The 23217-nt window shown below is 41.3% G+C and overlaps 1 protein-coding gene across 1 annotated transcript; it reads right to left on the bottom strand.

Annotated features, from left to right (window-relative positions):
* Nucleotides 1-1321: 1321 nt before the first annotated feature.
* On the bottom strand, nt 1322-10968 carry TAT (tyrosine aminotransferase). Its single transcript, XM_032284357.1, has 12 exons — nt 10858-10968; nt 9941-10187; nt 9683-9787; nt 7656-7723; nt 6638-6796; nt 6293-6431; nt 5410-5462; nt 4463-4615; nt 4052-4180; nt 3637-3720; nt 2508-2606; nt 1322-2092 (listed from the first exon to the last, which is right to left on the bottom strand). The coding sequence occupies exons 2-12, from the start codon at nt 10173-10175 to the stop codon at nt 1952-1954; spliced, it is 1365 nt and encodes a 454-aa protein (XP_032140248.1). The 5' UTR covers nt 10176-10187; nt 10858-10968; the 3' UTR covers nt 1322-1951.
* Between the last annotated feature and the right edge of the window lie 12249 nt (nt 10969-23217).

Genomic DNA, 23217 nt, shown 5'->3' with positions numbered 1-23217 from the left:
TTTTGGATGTGCTGAAGAAAATTAAAAGGTAAATTTTGCTGTGAGCTCACTGAACACAAATTGAAAGGGGACATTTGCTGTTTATTTTTGTGAAGGACATTAATTGGGTGTGACTGACAGGGTTGAGACCTGAAGTTCCTCTTCTAGATAAGGAAAATTTCCCTTGGTGAGAAATCTCCAGACTGGTTATGATAGATTCCTAACCACCCAAACTTGAAAGGTCAACTTCAGGGTCCCTCCTCTAAGGGAAGTGCTGAAGAAAAATTAAACAGGCAACTGTGCCTATGAAGATTTGCAAACAAAAAGCTCATGCTGAAAGAACATATGGGACACTTCTCATTAGCTGGGTCAAGCCAGAGCAGTCAACTTTGTGACCTAGTGAGTGGTTAGTGGATCTAGGCAAGGGGTAGGAGCTTGGGACCAGAGGTTAGGGATCCAAAAAGTTGAAAATGTAAAGACAAAGGCCAGAGGTCATAACTTGTTGCCTCTTGATTTGTAAGTAGGAAGCCAGACGTTGAGCTCCCAAATAAAATGTTTTAGGAATTGTGGTTCTTAAGTAACTCCAAAAGTCAGTACATTTACAAAGAAGTAAATGAAACCTCATAGGTAATGGAAATGGGACTAAGCAGTGCCTAGAATTAGAAATTCCCATACAGAAGAGAAAAAAACACATCACAGCAGAGCCATACTTCGTAAAATTTATTTAAAAAAAAAAACACAGAAAAACAATAATTTATGCCCTTGGCAAAATAAAAGATCTTGTCAATATAAATGTTTCTTAGAAAATATATGAAAAGATAATATATATTAATAAATCAATATTAACATCATAGCAAAAATAATAATGATTCTATAACAATGACAAGTGAAGATATTTCTGGCCCTTACACAGTAGTATTTCTTGAAGGTCTCTGATTCCTGCTTGCTCTAGTACAGATGTGCTGTCACTTTAAAAAAGCCTGATGCCTGATCTTTAAGAAAGATGTGGTGGCTCACACCTGTAATCCAAGCGCTTTGGGAAGCTGAGGCAAGGTAGGGGCGGGGGAGACGGGGAAGACTGCCTAAGGTCAGGAGTTTGAGACCAGCCTGGCTAACATGGTGAAACTTCATCTTTACTAAAAATACAAAAATTAGCCGGGTGTGGTGGCACACACCTGTAATCCGAGCTACTCAGGAGGCTGAGGCAGGAGAATCACTTGAACCCAGGAGGTGGAGGTTGCAGTGAGCCAAGATCACACCACTGCACTCCACGCTGGTTGACAGAGCAAGACTCTGTCTCCAAAAAAACAGAAAAGAAAAAAAGCCTGATGCACACAAATCTAAATTTAGGAAGTCGATCAATTGATCAATTAAAGGATATTTATTTGCATCACAAAATAATTCTTTACTCCCCCCAAAAATCAAAAGTTCAAATAGCAACTTTTCCTAATGTATTTAAAATGTAATTAACCAAATATATGTGCCTGCAACCCCTTTCTAGTTAGGATCCTAACTAGAAGCAGTAAGAGAGTTGAGCTCCAGACCTGCCTGGACAGAGTGTGTTCTTTTTTAGAGTCTGAGGAAATGGTTGAGGGCACAAGTTCTCTCAATCTTTTATTTTTCCCTCATCCTGAGCTCTCATTTTCTTGTCTCACCTGCCTTCTGGTAAACTTTGTTTGCCTGGTACTTTCAAGAAAAAAGGAGGAAATCTTAAGAGAGGAAGACAGATGAATGAATTAGTGAGTCACTCCAGTAGCACAGAGCAAGGGAGAATCTGGGATGTGTATGTGGATGAGGAAGATCTGAGTGTGGTTGTAGTTGTACTTGGGGAAAAGCAGGAGCAATCTTGAACTCTTGACATGGTGCATTTGAGGCCCCTCTCCCACTAGGGCCACCTAACTCCCTGAGGAGCTGCAAGGCCTAGTCCAGCCCTCCCCAAATGGGACACTTCCTCAGAAGAATGGATGCAAGTCTATTTATCACACTCCTCCTGGCTGCCTTCAGCACAGTGGTAGTGCTGCTCACAGAACTCCTGGATCCGGCTACATGCCTCCAGCATTATCACCTCGGGGACTGTGATGACCACTCGGATGAAATTCGGGTACTCGAAGCACTGCAAAAAAGACGAGCCTGTTATTTTCAGAGCAATTGAGTCTGGTACTGGACCACCCTAAAATGGTCAGGACCCTGATCTACAAGAAGTGGTACCATTTCATCAGCGCCATCAGTTCGTTCAGTTCCTGTCACTAGGATGCTAAGTCAGCAACTGAGTTCGTTCATCTTAAAATGACTCTATTTCCTCTCATCTAGAATGTTTGTTTATGGCTTTTATTCCCAGGATGGATGGGATTATTAAGGGGGGGCAGAAACAAATTTTAAATAGGAACCATGAGACACATCAGTTTGAATCTTATCAAATGAGAAGACATTTTGGTGGAGGAGAAAAGATCACACTAAAAACCAGCTCAGAGGTTGCTTCTGGGGCTCTAGAAACTGTTGAGAATGTCCTGAGAGACACAGGCACCCACCGTTGCTGGGAGGCAGTGGACAGATTGCTCAGCAACTAACCGCTCCGTGAACTCCACGTCGTTCTCAAATTCCGGGAAATGTTCCATCTCAATTCCAACCTATACCAACAGGAGGGAGAGGCCAACTTATCAGAAGGAGGGAGAACCAGCCAACTTCCTATGCCAGAAATTAAGGTAGGGGCTACTTTTAAAGATATCTTGGAACTGTGCTACTGATAACCGATAAATAAGAGTGCTTACACTTAACGAATTTTTCTCAGGGAAGAGAGGATACATTTTTATTAATAGTTTATTAAAAGAGTTCCCTCCCGGACACTGATAAATAAAAGCTGGAAACAGAATGCTAGTATGTCTCAAAAGAGACAGCATTGGCATTAGGGCCAGGCAATCCTTTATGGCATGAGACTAGCCCACCCACTGCAGGATATTTGACATCCCTTACCCACAGAATGACAACCCCAGTCATTCTGAAAACAAACAAAATTCCCATACATTCCCAGATATTCCTAGGGAACCAGTATCACTCCCAGTTGAGAATTACAGTGGTATGAAAAGCCTCTTATTTGTGTCTTAAATCTTCCCTGTACCTACATAGATAAAATGATTATCTGTACTGAAGAATTAAATATCTTTTTTTCTTTTCAGATGGTGTCTCACTTTGTCTCCCAGGCTGGAATGCAGTGGCGCAATCATGGCTCACTACAGCCCTTGGCCTCCCAGGCTCAAGTGATTCTTCCGTCTCCACCTCCCAAGTAGCTGGGACTATAGGAGCAAGCCACCACGCTGGCTAACTTTTTTATTTCTTGTGGAGACAATATGTTGCTCAGGCTGGATTCTAACTCCTTTGCTGTAGTGATCCATCCACCTTGGCCTCCCAAAGTGCTAGGACTGCAGTCATGAGCCATCATGCTCTGCGTAATTAAGTATTTTAAAGAGTTTTATGAGAACTGATAGAGGCTAAATTACCTCAGTGGGACAATTCAGAATAAGACAACTCCTGAACTGCCTGGCTCAGGCGCCTAGCTGGTCATTTTTGTGCCCTGCGTAACTGCCTGTGGCAGTTCTGCTGAGTTACTGCCCATTGCCTTACAACATGCATAGACCTAGTGCCTGCCACCCACGTACTCACCATGAGGTACATGGCCCCAGAGGGTCGGACTGGTCGGAGTCCAGGGATGGCAGCCAGTGCCCCATAACAGAGATCAGCATTGGACTACAAGAGGAGGCAAGAAGAAATCAAGGATTGAAATTTAAGTAAAAGAAAAACCAAGTCATTAACAATAGACCCCTCATTGAAGACTGGGAATGTAGGTGTGATGGCATGAGGAGTCTAAGAGAAAAAGCTCTCTCATTTGAAGCTTTCGGCCAGGGGCAGAGAGAATGGCCGGAAGTGAGAAATGTGTGCGCAGAATAGATGCTTACACTGATGCCATATCCTAATATTAGAACATGGCTCCAGAAAGAAGAACCACCTATTCCTAATTCCACGGGCGGCATTCTCTGACTCCCAAACTCCCAAAGTGGAGAGCAGGATCTGGCCTTACCTTGAGGAAGCTCAGAGTGTTCTGGTAAAACTCTTGCGGGGTACACCGTAGGATGCTTTTTAGAGCTCCCTGGACAATGGTACAGGGTCCCAAGATGCGCTGACTCAGCTTCACCAGCCCATCTCGAATCTAAAAGACCCCCACAAGAAACACGTTGTTTAGCTTTTCTTAAGCAACCCTGTCTTCAGGTTTCTTGTTCTGACCTTTCTATCAGATTTTTATTCTTGGGAAGTGATGGTGCCTAGTGGCATTCTTAGATCAGATCCTCTGGGTTCGTAGCCCAGCTCTCCCACATACCTGCTGTGTGACTGACCAGGATAAAGAGGAGAAAAAACACCTACCTTGTCCCCACTGTGCTCACAAAGTAAATATATACCCTGAATTAGACATACTCTTTCATATTGTTCTCACCTCATTGCCAAAAATGTCTCTTCGGTCATGAATGAGGATCCAGCCCAACCTCCAGCCAGGAACCAGCCAGCGCTTGGCCAGCCCCCCACAGGACAGGATGGGGACATTGGTGCTGAGAGTGGCCATTGGTTCATATTTGCAATCCGAAAACACCTAAGAAGAAGCACTTGTTTTGGTTGCTTTCTCTACCTCTCACCGCAGTCCCAGATCCCATGCCTCACACCCTTTTCCTTCTATCACTAGGGACAGGGCCTGGGATTAATGGGATCATCTCTACCCTGAAGCATGATTGGGATTGCAAGAGGCTTCAAAGGGGACTACACAAACACATTTAATTTGTTGTCTGGACTGGAATAAGGAAGCCTAAAATGAGGAAACTAGGAAACTGACCCTAGCCCCGTAATGATATGTACAACTCCATGAAGCTGGCTCTATGAAATTTGTGTCTATAGGACTTACAGATTTAAAAGTAAAGATGAGTCCACAATCCCTTATCTGAAATTCCTGGGACCAGGTATGTTTCATAATGAAGAATGGTTTGGGCTTTAGAAAGGCCATGTAGCACATTTACCATACGTTATGTAACATTCCCAGAGCTGTCTAGGATAGCATTCCTAATCAAGAATATTAGGATTTCTGCCACTTCCCCCATACTCCTAACAAATATATAGATCCATTAGTGGTATAAATAAAAATCTACAAATATCAAGTCAAATCAGGTTTTGCAACCAAATGAATTCCAAGAATCTTTGGATTTCCTAAGTTCCTTTGGGTTTTGGAAAACTGGCTAAGGAGTTGTGGGTCTGTATGTTTGTTAAAAGTGCAGGGATACTGATTTGCTGTACTGAAATGATTAGGAGTTGCTTCTGATTATTCCACTTCTCAAGTTCCCATAAAATAATTTGAGGTTGAGCTTATTGTACTGATATATCCTGATCAAGACTCACCATGTCTCCATAGATCTCATCAGCTAAGATGGGGACACACTGCCTTGCAGCCACTGAAAATAAAACAAACATCCAAAATCAGTTTTACCATGAATTGCTTTATCACATAATAGTCACATCATATCATGTAATTTCCCTATCCCATAATATTAAGAATTTACAGTTCTTAAAGAAGAAGACAGAAAGCGCAAACAAAGTGTGCCTTGCATTTCATGTTTGTGTGTTTTGTCCTATTTAAGAACTGTAATTTTTTTTTTTTAAGATGGAGTTTTGCTCTTGTTGCCCAGGCTGGAGTGCAATGGCACACTCTCAGCTCACCGCAACCTCCGCTTCCCAAGTTCAAGCGATTCTATTTCCTCAGCCTCTTGAGTAGCTGGGATTACAGGCATGTGCCACCACACCCTGCTAATTTTTTGTATTTCTAGTAGAGACGGGGTTTCTCTCTGTTGGTCAGGCTGGTCCTGAACTCCCGACCTCAGGTGATCTGCATGCCGCGGCCTCCTAAAGTGCTGAGATTATAGGCATGAGCCACCATGCCCAGCCAAGAACTGTAAATTCTTAATATATTCTTCCAGAGTGCAGAGCCTGAATTCACCATTTAAGTAACTAGACATTTCAGACCCTCTCTTCAACATGATGGGAGTGATGAAGAGGCAAGTATTATTTCTCTTTCTCCTGGGAGTGATTAAGAGGCAAATATTTCTACTCTTCTTCTAGGCAAGTCCTGCCACTCCTATGGCACAGTATTGATGAGAGACATCAGTGGAGTTCCCCACCTCCACCCCAGGCTTGGAACTTAGGGAATGACTATTTTTTGTCATTCCACACAACAGCTGAAGGATCCTGTCCCCATCTCATCCTCTGTAAAGTCTACTGGATGTACCTGCCAGAATCTTCTGAAGATGACGTTTGCTGAACACTGACCCACAGGGGTTTGATGGATTATTGACAATGAGACAAGCTGTCTTTTCATCAATCAGAGATTCCAGTTGTTTCAGGTCAATTTCCCAAGACTTCTCTGGCTGGAGAGAAAGAAAAGATGAAACTAAGATGATTCTGAAACATTTAGGGGAAATCCTCACTTATCTCAAGGGAGCAATATAAGCAATAAAGTGTGTCTCTGGGTTCAACCACCATTTTGAGACCTTCCTCTGCTGAAGTAATAATCATATATTTTTTTACAGGTTGGTAACTGAGCATTTGAGTCCAAAATTAAAAAGTCATTTACCAACAAATTGTAGAATTTGATCTCAATTCCCATAGATTCAGCCAGAGTCCTGTAGAGAGAGAAACCAGGTCTCGGAACCAGGATGTTTTGCCCTGGGTTTGCCAACACAGCTAAACAAAGTTCAATAGCTTGACTACAGCCACTTGTCAGAATGACATCCTGTGAAGGAAATAAAAGGTTAATTTCATTAGGGGTTCTAACATCAACAGGAGAAAAGAAGTTGTCAGATGTGTGAGTTGGGAACAATTGTGAACTTCCTTTAACAAGCTGTAAGTAGAAGGAAATGTACTAAGCCAAAACCAAATGAAATTCATACATGTTAATAACTATTATGGAAATGTTGGCCACTTAAACAGGTCACTTTAAAAACAACAGGTTGGTTGTGACTCGGCAGACTTCCATGAGAGAGCGTGCTGGCCTTGGACTTTCTTAACCTGGTTATTTATTTACTTTTGGCCAGAGATTTGAAGCCTGACTCTTCTCTGACATACACACAGCATTTTCTAACGGACACATATTATGTTAGAAAATGCTGACCCCAGACAGTAGACAACAGAGGGAAGGACATCATTTAAACTTGGCACTGCCATCAATTCAGTATGTCCTGGTGCTTTTGTCTTTCTCTCTAAATTACCTTACAGTAAATGAGAAAAGCTACAAATAATAATTTTTTTAAAACCTATTGATAAAATTTTTAAAAATTATTTTTTGGTGTTTATGAGTTGTCCTCATATGATCTTTTGCAGACAACCAAATATACATACTCTCTAGATGCTTTTGGCCTCCTTGAGACAGACACATTAAGTTGTATGAGATGGTCATTATCACACTGTAATGACATTCAACTATAATCACTGATTCGTGACCCCAACTATATCAGAGGTCTTCAAATTGCTAAAGAAAAATTATTTTCAGCTTTTTCCCCTCTGACACCTGTACTTCTTGTGAAACAGAAATAGGGAAAAGGGGATAGTCTGCCCTAAATTGCTTCAGAGCTGGTACCTTGTATAAGGCTCACCTTAGCTTCTATGGGTGCCTCAGAACAGTGGTAATAAGACGCAATCTCCTCCCGACTGGATAGGTAGCCTGAAAGAAAAGAGTGGAAAGTGGAGGTTTTTTTGATTTTTAGAGACGGTGTCTCATTCTGCCACGCAAGCTTGAAATGCAGTGGCACAGTGATAGCACATTGCAGCCTCAAACTCCTGGGCTCAAGGGATCCTCCCACCTCACCCTCCTGAGTAGCTGAGACTATAGTTATGCACCCTTATACCAAGATAGTTTTTTATTTTTATTTTTACTTATTTTTTTTTTTTTGTAGAGATGGAATCTCCGTCTGTTGCCCAGGTGGATTTCAAACTCCTGGGCTCAGGGGATCCTTCCACCTCAGTCTCCTGAAAGTGCTGAGATTACAGGGGTGAGCCACTGTGCCTGGCCCGAAGGTGGAGTTTTCATTCCTCAACTGACAGCTGTGCCCTGGAGGGCCAGCGTGGGCTTCAGGCTGCCTCTGCCCCTGCTCAGAGGGCATTCTATATAGTTCAGCTCTCAGCCACTATGGATAAAGGAGATTCACTTCACAATTTTATGTACTACAATTTTAGTATAAGCACAAATGTATACACACTAACAAGGAAGAGCTCCCCAAATACTCTGCACCATCTTGATTTCTGCAATTATGTTTTATTCTGTGTAAAATAAGGATTTCTATTATTCCTAAATCTACTTTAAGGACTGTATTTTTTAAGAAGTTGTAATCAATGCATTCAATTCATGTGGTCCATTTTAAGTTTTTTTATGTTATGTAATATTGCTATCAGTATTTTTGTACAAATTTTTATTTCATATTATTTTTGTCCAATATTTTCAAATGTTAGCTTATAAGCCTGAAATATCAGCAGTTTCATGCCCGTTACAATATTTTACAAAATACATGTTCAAGAAGACAAGTTAGCAAGGCTAGAGGCACTATTTCATAACGTTTACTAACTTAATACGTATAGATGGGTCTCTCAGAATTATATAAATCAGCACTTCCTTAATTATTAATGAGGAGGAACACTTTTCTAAATGCATATTACCACCTGTATCTCCTTTGGAATGAAATGTTCAGAATCTTTGAACATTTGTCAAATGGAGACTTGATTTTGGTTTTTCAGGTTAAATCAGTTTCCCAATACTTTGGATATTAAAGTCATTATAAACTTTTTTTATAACTTAAATTTTGGTCTTGATTTTGTTTTGATTTTTGTTGTATGAAACTTTATAAAATGTAAGTCATCAACCTTAAAAACCACGAAGTCCCCGATATAACTCTTTAAAGCGTTTTTTAAATTTGATTTTATCATGAAACTGGGATTTATTCTGCATTTAGAATTGTTTCTATGTACACATAAGGGAAAAAAATGTGCAACACTGAAAGTCAAAGAATCATGTACTTTACCAAAATATTCAGGGTAGAAATTTTTAATAGAGAGAATTAAACCTAAAAAGAAGTAATTTCTATCTATCAGAAACAACCTTCTATCCTTCAATTTGACAGCCCATTTTTCCTTGTTCTTGGGTGTTTGTTTAACCTCTTGAGTCTTAAACAGTAACAATTGCATTTCAATGTGCTCGGGACCATAATGAAAATAGGCCTTCAATACATAGAGAAGAAATGAAGCAAAGGAGCTATGTACACAGGGTAATAAGTAAAACCATTTAGCCCCTAGAAGGCTTAATAAACACAAAGCTCCTGCCAGACTCAAGACCTTCATATTAGAATTAGTAACAGTAGGTGTTGACCTCTATTTGACAAATAAGTATGTTTGGTAGCCTAGAGGGAAAGTGCCCATATGCCAAAGGAAGCCAGGAAAGAAGATGGACCTTGATGCCTTGTATTTAAGCATCCCGAGACCCCTTTCCCAAATCCAAAGGTCCATGTAATCTTAGCTTCTTCTTAGAAATTATGCATCAGGAAAGTGAAGAGAATTGCTAGGCATTTGGTCCTGTTATAACAGCACTAAACATTGGGCAGCCACCAGGTACAGAGTCTCAGAAGGAGCTTACCAATGGATGGGGCATAGCCATTATATTTGCCCGAGTCCAGGGCATCTTTCATTGCCTGGGTAACTTCAGGGTCTGTAGGCAGGTTTCCAAACACAGTAGGGTCCCCTTTTTATGGAATGAAAAAAAAAAGGAACCAAGAGATTACTCTCCCATATTCAGTCCTCAGACTCACCCCCCACCTCCCGTCTTCTCCAACCAGCCTGTGAATATGAGAGTAGATGGGACTATGACATTCCCTCAGTAGTGTCCCCAACTCACCAATGGACAGAGAAATCATGGTTTTGTTTGGATTTGGTTTCACCTTCATGTTGTCCACAATGGCTCGGATGGGGTTGAAAGTTTTGTTGGCCATGTCTGAGGGCCTCACGGACCACCTGGCCTTCCTGCCTTTCATTTTTTCCGACACAGAGCTTCTCCCACCAACGTTGACATGTACGTCCAGAATTGAGGGGAGGTTACCTTTGCTGTTCATCTGAATCATGTATGGGTCCATCACTAGTGAAGCCTGGGAGGGGGAAGAAGAAGGTCCCTGTGATGTTGGAAACATAGCACTGCGAGAGAGAGGAACTACATTTGCACCTAACCATCAGGGTGACTTCACTGAAAGTGTCTTTCCAAACTCTCTCTGTTTTTTGTTTTTTTTTTTTCTACTTTCTCTTGTAAAGTAGCTTTACTATTAAAGAGGGGAGTTTTTTTTTTAAACTTAAAAACTTAAGAGAGTTTTTAAGACTTTTTACTAAGATGGAAAATAAAGCAAGAACTCATTCTACAATGTTAGTAGAAAGCATTCAGTTGAATACTTAAGTAGGATTTGCTACATGCATCTGTAATTCCTGTCAAAGCTTAACCATGCTTTGTGTGAAACCAAGAAGGAATAATATGAAAATTGTTAATCATCAAAGCATAGGTACTCCCTCATTCCATGCGAGCCTAACCAACAAAATCTACTTAACGCTTTGACAATCTGCGCTTTGTCATCTGTAGTGGACCAGGAAGAACTACTACTCCACCTTATTAGAAGTTCCATGTAAATATCATTGTTAGTAAAAGTAAAACCCTATCCCATAAGCATCTTACGGCCCTGGTTGGAACAGGAAATCCATACACCAAAAAGAAAAAAGTAAACAGCCCAATCAATCACCACCACCTGATCACTTTGGGCTTGAAATGTTTACCTTCCAAGTAAAGGAGAAGCAGCCTCCAAGAAGCCAACTCCTAAAGCTCCCTTAGCTCTTCTTTGGCAGGGCTCAGTGGCAATGAACTCAGATGCAAATCCAGACTCCTGAAATAGTCTCCACAAATGGGCGTTGGGCCCGAAATGTTCATGCCATTGGTTGGGAATGAGAGCTCAGCAGCCAGCCCTCCCCTCAGCTTCTTCCCTCCTCTCCCCTCCTCATTGCCTCTCATCCCTCAGCCCGTCTCCCACCCTCAAAGCAGGAATTCATCCTCACTTCAAAAATCTGGAATTCTCCTGTGTTAACTCTTTCTGGGCATTTGGTGAGATGGTTTGAGAACATTTACTGTCAAAGGGTAGTTCTGATTACAATTGATAGCTTTTATTAAATTTTTTTGTTGTTGTTACAAGATGACCTGTTAAAATTTTAACAGTACAGAAATATATAAAGTAAGAAGTGAGCATTCTTCCCTGCACCTGCTCCCTATACACGTCATTCTCACTCCCAGGGGTAGGCAGTGGTAATGATCGGTCTCTTTCTCTCCATTCAGAGATACATACATAGCTATAGATACATAATTTGCAGATTTTAAAACACAGATAGGATCGTGCTCTACACCTCGTCTAGTAACTTTTTTTTTTTTTTTGCTTCCTCCATCTTGGACTCCTTTCCTTGTCAGTCCACAAACTTTTGCTCCAATCAGAACAAATTGGGCACTCAAGTTCCATTCAACAAATATCTGAACAGCGCAGGGTTTCCAAGGCAGCTGAATCCTGTGCAGTTTTATCCTTGCACTGTGTATGAATTATTCATTTACCTCCTATGGTTATTGGAAGAATAAAATGTCAGGTGCAATCATACAAAACAATTTGACTAAGCAAAACACAAGGTCCACAGCCAAAATCTCAACATTCCTGTGAGCGGATGGAAAATACCACCCACTGAAAGCTAAGAGGCAGCCTTAGTCATCTCCCAGGGCTCAGATCCTATCTGTTTATTTATTGGAAGACAAAGATTTTTCACATCAGTTTGTTCTTCTCCATCCAATTTTCAGGGATTCAAGCCCCCAGTGGTGTTGAGTACAGTAGTCCCCCCTTATCTACAGGGGGTACACTCCAAGACCTCCAGTGGATGCCTGAAATTATGGGTGTCTGAAGCCATGGGTAGTACTGAACCCTAGATCCACTATATTTCCTCTCATACAGGAATGGCAGGTAACGTCTACAGCATGGATACACTAGATAAAATTATTCACGTCTTGGGCCACACAGAACAGAAGGATGCCAAGGGCATCCTTGTCATAAATGTTCGTTTACATATTTTCTTATTTCCTTAAGATAAATTTCTATACATTGACTGTGTTGAAAAGAATAAGCATTTTCTCTTTTACATTTTCAGTAAAATATGATATATCCTTATGTAATAAATTCAAACAGAGATGTACATAAATTAAACCTTGATCACCTTCCCTCCCTGCACTCCCATTTCGTATAAAAAACATTTTTAGTCATTTCTTGTGTATCCTTTCAAATGTTTTCTATGTTTATTCTGTATATAGCTGGTTTGGGGTTGCTAAAAAAGTAGAGACTAAACATGGTGTGATGTTGTACTGTCTAATATTGTAGCTACTAGTCATAAGTGGCTATTGAATACTTGAAATTTGGCTGGTCTGAATTGAGGTGTGTTGTTGTAAAATACACATCAAGTTTCGAAGACTTAGTACAAAAAATAATATTAAATATCTCATAATAATTGCATATGATTACATGTTCAAAGAATATTTTGGGGCCAGTCGTGGTGGCTCACACCTTTGGTAATCCCAGCCCTTTGAGAGGCTGAGGTGGATGGATCACTTGAGCTAAGAAGTTCAAGACCAGCTTGGGCAACATGGTGAAACCCTGTCTGTACCAAAAAAAAAAAAAAGAAATACAAAAACCGGCCAGGCATGGTGGCCTGCATCTGTAGTCCCAGCTACTTGGGAGGCTGAGGAAGGAAGATCACCTGACCCCAGGAGGTAGAGGCTACAGAGAGCTGTGATCATGCCATTGCACTCCAGCCTAGGTGACATAATGAGAACTTGCCTCAAAAAAAAAAAAAAAATTGGGGAGGTGAAGTCACTATGTGGCTTGCATTCTGTCTATTGGACAGAGCTGTGCTACAGCTTGCTTTTTAAAAAAATCTCAATAATGTGTTGTGTGGGCCAGGTGTTGTGGCTCATACCTGTAACCCCAGCACTTTGGGGGCCAGGGTGGGCAGATCACCTGAGGTCAGGAGTTCAAGACCAATCTGGCCAACATGGCAAAACCCCATCTCTACCAAAAATACAAAAATTAGCCGGATGCTGTGGTGCGCACCTGTAATTTCAGCTACTCAGATGGCTGAGGCAGGAGAATTGCTTGAACCCAGGAGGTGGAGGTTGTGGTGAGCCGTGATTGTGCCATCGCTCTCTAGCCTGGGAAACAGAGTGAGCCTCTGTCTCAAAAAATAAAATAAAAATAATATGTTGTGTGAACAGTTTTTCCATTTTCATAGAGATCAACTTCATTCTTTTTAATGGCTGCATGGTGTTTATTCTACTTTTGTCAGACATGGAGCAGCTTCCTATTTTTTTTCCTATTATGAATAAAGCATATCAAATGTCCTTGTACATTTATGACTGATAGAAGACTTTTATGAGTATCCTGTTATTTGAGGGATACTTTCCTAGAAGTGGAGTCACATTCCAGATACTGACAGACCTGCCAAATTGATCAATGACGGACTATACAAAGACAAAAGCAATGTAAATATGTCTAATTTGAACAACCTCTTGGAGTTCAGACTACCTCCTGTCACAATATACCATGCTTGAGAAATGATCCAGGGACCCTGCTGTTACTGTAGTTACAGTTCTCCAGGTGAACAGAGACTCAGAGGTGTTAAAGAAAAAAAATATTCAATAATTTAATGCTTGTTAAAGCATGGTAAGGCAGTCTTTATTCAGGACCACTCCGATAGCTAGATGGCCCACTGCAATGGAATTTCCTGTGGGGAAGAGAGATTGGGTTCAGCTCCAAAGATGGTGAGGGTAAGTGTGGATTTACAGCCAAGGATGGAAAAAGTAAGAGTAAACATCAGGAGTAAGGAGGATTCTGCTCAACTGACCTAAAATGTCTGTGTCAGTGTCTTCCTCCTGAAGACAGATCATGGTGATCAAACATTCTCTTGATCAGCAAAGAATGAGGAATCCAGTCAGATATGCAGGGTGGGGAATCTTGCCAAAATGACTCAGGGTTCTTTGCCAAAACTGAATCTTGCAAGGAAGTGCAGATGTGCCTAAAAGGAGATCCAGGAGCCTGACAAAAGTCTGGTCAATCAGAGAATCTTTGTCAGAGGTCAAGACCATTGGTCTTTAAAAGAGTTAGATCAAGCAACGATGAGATTTTCCTCAATGTGAGAAGGCTACTGTGACTGATTTCTGTCACTCAAGATTCAGATTTTCTTTTCTCTTTTTTTTTTTTTTTTTTTTTTTTTTTTTTTTGAGATGGAGTCTCACCGTGTCACCCAGGCTGGAGTACAATGGCGTGATCTCGACTCACTGCAACCTCCGCCTGCCAGGTTCAAGTGATTCTCCTGCCTCTGCTTCTCAGGTGGCTGGGATTACCAGCATGCACCATCATGCCCGGCCAATTTTTGTATTTTTAGTAGAGACGGGGTTTCACCATGTTCACCACCAGGCTGGCCTCGAACTCCTGACCTCAGGTGATCTGCCCACCTCAGCCTCCCAAAATGCTGGGATTACAGCCATGAGCCACTGCATCTGGCGTCAAGGTTCAGATTTTTAAGGAGACTCAGATCCAACCCCCCCTCCTGCATTCACACAGCCTCTAAGATTGTTGTCCTGTCTCCAGCTGGACATTAAACCAGGAGACTTAGATTATTCTCTTACAGGTTGTGCCCCCTGGGGTCTTCCCTTTTTAATCTTTGGAGCTCAGGCATTTTGTAAAATTTTATCCTGTATGGCTAAAATATTTAGATATTTTTGTAACTGAAGATTTTCTAGGTTATCCTGTCCTCAATATAGCCAGAAAAGGAAATCTGTGTTCTTTCTCCTAAATTAAAATGTCACTTTGTCCTTACTAAATTCCTGAATCTTCCTGAATCTGTTTCTGGCATACTCTATTCCAGAATATTCTATTCCAGAATGACCATTCTTACAGTTCTTTATACGCACAGCCATTGTGCTTTAAGAAAGGCCATTTACCTTTCTATCAGTAATTATTTGCAAACCCTGGGAATTATTTTCTAAAAAAATCTTTGCCAAACTGATCGATGGAGGAAAAATGGTATCCAAGTGCTACTGTTATCTCTGTTAACTGTGTCCCCTCTATATTAGCAAGGGTGGTCATGTTTCTTGTTTTTTTGCTCTTCCCATTTTGTGAATTGTCTGTTCATGTCTCTCACCTTTCTGTCTACAGGGGGACTCATCTTTTTCTTAGCTAAGACTTTGGCCTAGGAAGCCACTGCAAGGCAACAAGACAGCTGTTTTGAGATCACTGGCCCAGTTTCCTCTGTGTCAACCTGACCGGCTGAGACTCAGGTTTACAGATCAAAGAACAGCAAGCAGCACAGAATTTTGGCAAGTTGTCCTGCAAATAGTGCCGCTGACGCAGAATCTACAGGGGCGAGGGGTGTGTGAAGGGGACAAGGGCTGCTGTACCAGAAGGTCATCACCATGGACACACCCTCGACTCCACTTTGGCAGCTGACAACCAAATCTAAATCAGAAGGAAAAACATGCAAAGCAAATATACTTTGGTCATGCCTCCTTCTGTAGCAAATGTTTTCCACAATAGAAAGCAGACAGTGGGAACATGAGAGGACCCAAGTCTACTTAGGATGCTTTCCTGATACCAGATAAATTTTACAGAGCAGTCAGGACCCAGTAAACTGTAGAAACACTCACTTTTTTTTTTTCTGAGATGGAGTTTCATTCTTGTTGCCCAGTCTGGAGTGCAATGGTACAATCTTGGCTCCCTGCAAGCTGCACCTCTTGGGTTCAAGCAATTCTCCTGCCTTAGCCTCCCGATTAGCTGAGATTGTAGGCACCCGCCACCATGCCTGGCTAAGTTTTTGTATTTTTAGTAGAGACGGGGTTTCACCATGTTGGCCAGGCTGGTCTCAAACTCCTGACCTCAGGTGATCCACCCGACTCAGCCTTCCACAGAGTTGGGATTACAGACATGAACCATTACTTCTAGCATTTTTTTCTTAAGTATAAAACTGTTGTTTGCCATTTTGTATTTAATTTTTTTTTAATTGTGGTTAAAAAAAATACTTAACATTAAATTTACCATCTTAACTTTTTTTTAAGAGGCAGGGCCTGGCTCTGCTGCCCAGGCTGGAGTGCAGTGGTGTGATCATAGCTCACTGCAGCCTCAAACTCCTGGGCTCAAGTGATCCTCGTACCCCAGCCTTGACAGCAACTAGGACTACAAACAAACACCACCACACCCTGGAATTTTTATTTTATGGTAGAGACGGGAATCTCACTATGTTGTCCAGGCTGGTCTTGAACTCTTGGCCTCAAGCGATCCTCCCACATCAGCCTCCCGAAGTACTGGGCATAAGCCAGCAAGTCCAGCCAACTTAAACATTTTAAAATGTACAGTTTAGTTAAGTACATTAGCATTGCTATACAACAGATCTCCAGAACTCTTTCATCTTGTAAAACTGAAACTCTACACCCATTAAGCACAAATTCCTCCTTCAACTTCCCCTTAGCCCTTCACAACCACCTTTCCACTTTCTGATAGAAAATTTGTGAAATAACACCATCGCCTAGAGAGATAACCACTGTTAACCATTTTGCCCACAATTCAGGTCTTGAAATTTCTACTTTTTTCTAGATACGCTGCGTTTTTGTATTCCATGGTTTTCATTTACAATATATTGTGAACATTTTCCTAAGCCTATAAAAATTTTTGTACACTTGCTTTTCAATAGTGGCCTGAAACCCCGGGGTCCTAATTTTTACAAACCTGTTTCCCACACCATTCCTTTTCTCTACCCATGCCGATTGGGGATCTATCTCACACCAAGCACTGTCTGGCACCCTGGACCTGAATCAAGCCATGTAATCTTCACATAAGTCCTAGAAGTAGAGCCTGTTTCATCCCCACTTTACAAATGAAAACTAAGTCACACCGGTAGTTGGTGGCGAGTTGAAGTTGAAGCTTCATAATCAGGCTCCAGATCTCACTACACAAGTCTGCCACTCTGTCGAGGACAAAGTAAGTTGAGAAGCGTAGTCTTTTCTTTTCTAAGGAACATAAAAGAACGTAAAAGAGAAAACATGAAGACAGAGCCAACTAGGGAAAACCTTAAGAAAAGAGTGAATTAACCATGTGGATTAAGCATGGACTACTCTCCGACCTTTTATTGCTCATCTTTATGAATTATTTTGTGTCTCCGCACCCTGAATCATCATCAGTTATCACTCATCTGTTGGATACAGAGAATGCATATGTTCTACTTCCCCTAGTGGACTGTATGTTACATGAGGAAGTGCACAGTGGGGACATTTCCAATACTATCAACATCCTCCTTTGTGTCTGGCACTGCACTTTATAGAAGCTGTGTTCAATGCTCGTTGGCCAGTTGGCAATAAATAACAGTACACAATCCGGAGGCAGGGACATAGTAGAAGAAGTGGTAATTGAAGGGAAACCAAAATCTTTGCATATTTTTTGTTTGTTTGCTTTGAGATGGAGTCTCACTTCGATGCCCAGGCTGGAGTACAGTGACACGATCTCAGCTCATTGCAACCTCCATCTGCCTCCCAGGTTCAAGCAATCCTCCTGCCCCAGCCTCCCATGTAGCTGAGACTACAGGCACGTGCCACCATGCCCAGCAGATCTTTGTATTTTTAGTAGAGACAGGGTTTCACCATATTGGCCAGACTGGTCTCAAACGCCTGACCTCAGGTGATTTGCCTGTCTCGGCCTCCCAAAGTGCTGGGATTACAGGCGTGAGCCACTGTGCCTGACCGTATTTATTGTATTTCTAGATGATGGGGTGAAGAATTTAGGAGGGATTAAGAGACCAGGTTGGACTTTGATCATGTATAATGCCTTACATTTATAGAGGGCTTTGTCATTTGATCTCCCATTCATTGTCCCAATTATCTCATGTAATTCTTTCTCTCTCTCTCTCTGTCTCTGTCTCACACACACACACACACACACACACACACACAGTAAACTAGACAGACAGAAGTCTGTCAGAATGGAAAGGTGAGCTTTCTTTTTTTCTAATGAAACTATTTATTTATTTAAAGATTTTCACAGCCAGGCACGGTGGCTCCTGCCTGTAATCTCAGCACTTTGGGAAGCCGAGACAGGCAAATCACCTGAGGTCAGGATTTTGAGACCAGACTGAGCAACATGGCAAAACCCTGTCTCTACTAAAAATACAAAAATTAGGCAGGCGTGGTGGCATGCGCCAATAATCCCAGCTACTCTGGAGGTTGAAGCAGGAGAATCTCTTGAACCTGGGAGCCAGAGGTTGCAATGGGCCGAGATCATGCCACTGTACTTCGGGCTGAACAACAGAGCAAGACTCTGTCTCAAAAAAAAAAAAAAAAGTGATTTTCAGAAAAGTTGCAAAGATAGTAGAGTTCCCACATAATTCTCACCCAGTTTTTCCCTTTATAAACATAGGATATTTACCATGGTAAATTCTTAGTCACAACTAAGAAACAACACTGGCCTGTTAATATTAACTAAACTCCACACTTTATTCAGATCTCACTAGTTTCTCCTACTAGCATCGTTCCTCTGTTCCAAGATCCCATCTGGGATATCACATTGTATTTGGTGGTCATGTCTCCTTAGTCTTCTCTGGTCTGAGTTTCTTAGACTTTGTTTTTCATGACCTTGGCAGTTTTGGTGTAGAATATTCTTGAATCTGGGTTTGTCTGATACTTTTCTCATGGGTGCTAGAAAGACCAGCTGAGCTTTCAGAGTTATAGCCATTCACTCCGCATCAGAGCTCTAAAGGTTAAAAAGAAATAGAACCTTCATCTGTTTGCTGATTGAAGTGCTTGCAAGCCACTGTCTCATGAAGTTCAGCAAATAACATCATCCTGTTTGTTTTGTGCTTTGCATAACCATGTAAACCACGCCCATTAACTCAGCCACTTTCTTTCAGCTGGAACTTAGTGTTCCTTCCCTTGTGAATGTCTGAAACCTGAATCCCACTCCAGTTCCTAGCGTTCGTCAAGAAAGAGTGTCATTTGTACCCACAGAGGAAGCCAACAAACAAATACACCTAGGTTCTTGGGAAATCATTCTGCATTCTTACCATTCTGACATCCAGAATGATCTAGAGTCCAAACCATACTCCAACCTACCAGCCTACCTCTGTATCACAATGTCCCATTATTTTCTGTAGTAACACATTGTTGATCGTGTGTGTGTGTGTGTGTGTGTTTTTATTGAAGTATAATTCACATACCATAAAAGTCATCCTTTTCAAGAATACAAATTCAGTGGCTTTTTTTTTTTTTTTTTTTTTTTGAGATGGAGTCTCACTCTGCTGCTCAGGCTGGAGTGCAGTGGTGCAATATTGGCTCACTGCAACCTCAACCTCCCTGGTTCAAGCAATTCTCCTGCCTCAGCCTCCTGAGTAGCTGGGACTACAGGTGTGCGCCACCATATCCAGCTAATTTTTTTTATACTTTTAGTAGAGACAGGGTTTCACCATGTTGGCCAGGATGGTCTCAATCTCTTAACCTCATGATCCGCCCGCCTTGGCTTCCCAAAGTGCTGAGATTATAGGTGTGGGCCACTGCACCTTGCCGGCTTTCATTATATTTACAAAGTAACACAACCATCACCACTATCTAATTCAGAACATTGTTATCATACCTGAAGGAAACCCTATGCCCTATCCCATTAGCAGTTACTCCCATTTCTCTCTCTTCCAGCCCTTGGCAATCACTAATCTACCCTTCCCCTCTATGGATCTGTCTATACCAGACATTTCATAAAAATGGAATCACATAATATGTGGTCTTTTGTATCTGGCTTCTTTTACTTAGCATAATGTTGGCAAGGTTCACCTACATTGTAGCATGGCATCGGCACTTCATTCCTTTCTGTGGATGAATAATATTCCATTATTTACATGGAATATGCCACATTTTGTCTATCTCTTCACCAGCTAATGGACATTTGGATCATTTCCTAGTTGACTGTGTTTTGGTAGCTGCTCAGTGTTTACTAATTGACTCAGTTCCTGGTGTTATAGCTTGTCTTCCTTCTCAATCCCATGTTTAGCCCACAAACAAAATACAGTCAAACAGTGGCTATAGCTAAAGACAAACACAGCAACACCAAAAGATCACCTTTACCGAAACCACTGCTTTTTCTATCAGATGCATGCGGTAATTGATTCATACATATTTACTGAGTATCTACTACATGTTAAGCATTGTTCTATGTCCTACAGATATAGGGGTCAAGAAGATAGGTACAGACTCTGCTGTCATGGAGCTTAGAGTCTAGTGACAGAGATAGACATGAAGCAAATTATTATAGAAATCAATATTTCATTGCTATTACAGTCAGTGCTGTGAAGGAAAAATACATGGAGAATAGGTTGGGCTAAGAACAATGAACAAAAAATAAATGAATAAAAATTTAAAAAATTTGCCGGGCACGGTGGCTCATGCTTGTAATCCCAGCACTTTGGGAGGCCAAGGCGGGTGGATCACAAGGTCAAGAGATCGAGACCATCCTGGTCAACATGGTGAAACCCCGTCTCTACTAAAACTACAAAAAATTAGCTGGGCATGGTGGCGTGTGCCTGTAATCCCAGCTACTCAGGAGGCTGAGGCAGGAGAATTGCCTGAGCCCAGGAGGCGGAGGTTGCGGTGAGCCGAGATTGCGCCATTGCACTCCAGCCTGGGTAACAAGAGCGAAACTCCATCTCAAAAAAATAAAAATAAAAAAAAAATAAAAAATAAATAAAAAAATTTAAAAAAATTTTTAAAAAGAATAGGTTGGGTGAGAATAGGGGTTAAAAGAGCCTTCACTGGAGAAATGGCATTTAATCTGAGTTGGAACAATGAGGGTTTGGGCAGAAGTGGGGACAGAGATTCCAAGCTGTGAAAACAGCATGCTGAAGACTTGATGGGCTACAAGCCCAAGAGAAAGTGGTGGTGCACTGTGAGTAACAGGGGAGTAGTGGACAATGAGGCTAGAGAGCTGCAGAGGGTGCTAGCTGGACCACGTTTATGGGTAAAGTCATCAGTATCTGTAGCAGCATCTTCTCCTCAAAAGACAAGGCTTGCACTGTCTCCCAACACACCAGGGCATTCAGAAATCCTACAAGCTGTTCAAAAGTAGGCAACTTTCCTTCTAGTCCCATAAGGAGTAACTTTGATCCTAAACCTTACTCTTGCCCATGGATAACTTATCCTAGATCTTTTTGTTATCGACTGATATGTTGGATGTCTTCTGTTAACCTTCTTAGACCTACTCTTTGCCCTTCATCCTTCACGTTGTTCCATGGAGCTGCCCTGCATGAACCCCATCAATGGGGTCTCTTGGCCACTGGGGGTCACTGGCAAAAGATGTGAAAGGGAGATGTGCAAAGTTGAGCAATTCATCCTCGGCTCCCTCCACATTGGGTTGCATCTTTCAGAAGCCACAGCTAGTATCAGGAGGCTGTTTCCATATAGTCATTCTTCCTGGGTCCTTGGAATAACTTCCTTCCCCCGTCCCTTGAGGCTTCAGTGAGGCCAGCTCCCTGATGGTTGCTCTAATTCCTCTTCACATCTTTTATGGCAGACTTTAGTCTCCAAAAATAACTGCAGCAACACTCCCAACCACATGCTTTTCAGCAGTGCAGCCTTGCCAGGTCTCCATTGAGAGGCAGAGTCTATTTCCTATAAGTAATAAAGGTTGGGATAATCCTGAAAAGCCATCAGCTTTAGGTCATCCTACATGCATGGGTCTCTATTCACTCTATTTTAAACACAGAACATCAGTATTTAAATCTCAAGACTTTTCACAAGTCACTTTTAAAGGCAGAGGTAGCATCCTGCTATATATTGAATTGTTCATACACTCAAGAAAGCATTGGTTTTTTTTTTCTTTTCCAGGCTCAACAAATCATTTTTGCAGCTGTCTCCAAGGTCCTGTAATTCTGGTTATTTCTTAAGTGATTCACAAAAGTCAAGATTAGTATTTGTTTACACATTGTCTGGGTAAGGTGGCGATTATAGTCCTTAATTACTTATTCACATTTGGGTTATAGAGAGCAGTTTCAACAGAAAGCTGAGGTATGGTTGAGGTATGCAGTTTTATGGGGCTTTTTACCATGTCACACTTGAATATTATTTCTTGTCCTTCCTGGAAAAATGTTTATGAATATTGGTACCCAAAATGGAGCCCAGCTTCTCTTGTAAAGGTCCAACTATTTCTGTAAATAACAGGAATATATATAGATGTAGATATAACATATGTGCAAAGGAAAAGAGAGAGAGATTATTTTCCTATCAAGCCTGATTTCTGAGCAATCAAGCAAAAAGATGGTTTAAATAATGACATGAAATACAAAACCTTTCTCTCTCTTGCTGAACTTTTTGGGATTCCGGGCTTGGGAGTTCCATCCTTTGGCCTTTTACTCAGGCTACATTTTCCCTGCGGTAAGAGCTCTGAGCACAAGACAGGGCTTTTCATGAGGAAGAGTCTCTTGGGGCAGTACAGTGTATTTAAGCATCCCCTATTCTGTGCTTTGATGGGTAATACAGCTAGTGCTCGACTTAGGACCACGATTGGTTCAGACAGACCGGTCGTAACACGATTTTGTCGTAAGCTGAGTAGGCTATATGTACAGTACTGTGAAATGATGTTATAAAAATCTTTAAGTCATATTTTATCATAATTTTCTTTCCTTATTGTTATATATCATAATTTTCTTTGTTCATTTTATACCATTTGTATCATCTCTACACCATTTTATTTTTACATTCGTCAAGTTTAAGTAAAACACTGCATTACCAGTACAACTGGTTTAATATTTGCAAAACATACAAAATTACAAAATACAGGTGCATACAAAAATACAAAATACAGGTGTAAAAAATACTATAGGAAACATTTTCCCAATTGCAAAACATATCAAAATATATAAACATGTACAAAACATTTTATTGGCCGCTGGTTCTTGGCTGAGGATCGTTGATGTCGTCATCTGAGGCAGCAGTTGGGGTTACCGGCGTTGGTTTTCTCATAAACATGGTGAGCTTTGTCTGAATTGTATGTTTCTTTTTTTCTTCATAAATTTCACGATACGGACGAAACACATCAT

Source organism: Sapajus apella, unplaced genomic scaffold, assembly GCF_009761245.1.
Source record: "Sapajus apella isolate SASKATOON/1434 unplaced genomic scaffold, GSC_monkey_1.0 scaffold15, whole genome shotgun sequence".
NCBI lineage: Eukaryota > Metazoa > Chordata > Mammalia > Primates > Cebidae > Sapajus > Sapajus apella.
This window is presented reverse-complemented; position numbering and strand designations above follow the sequence as displayed.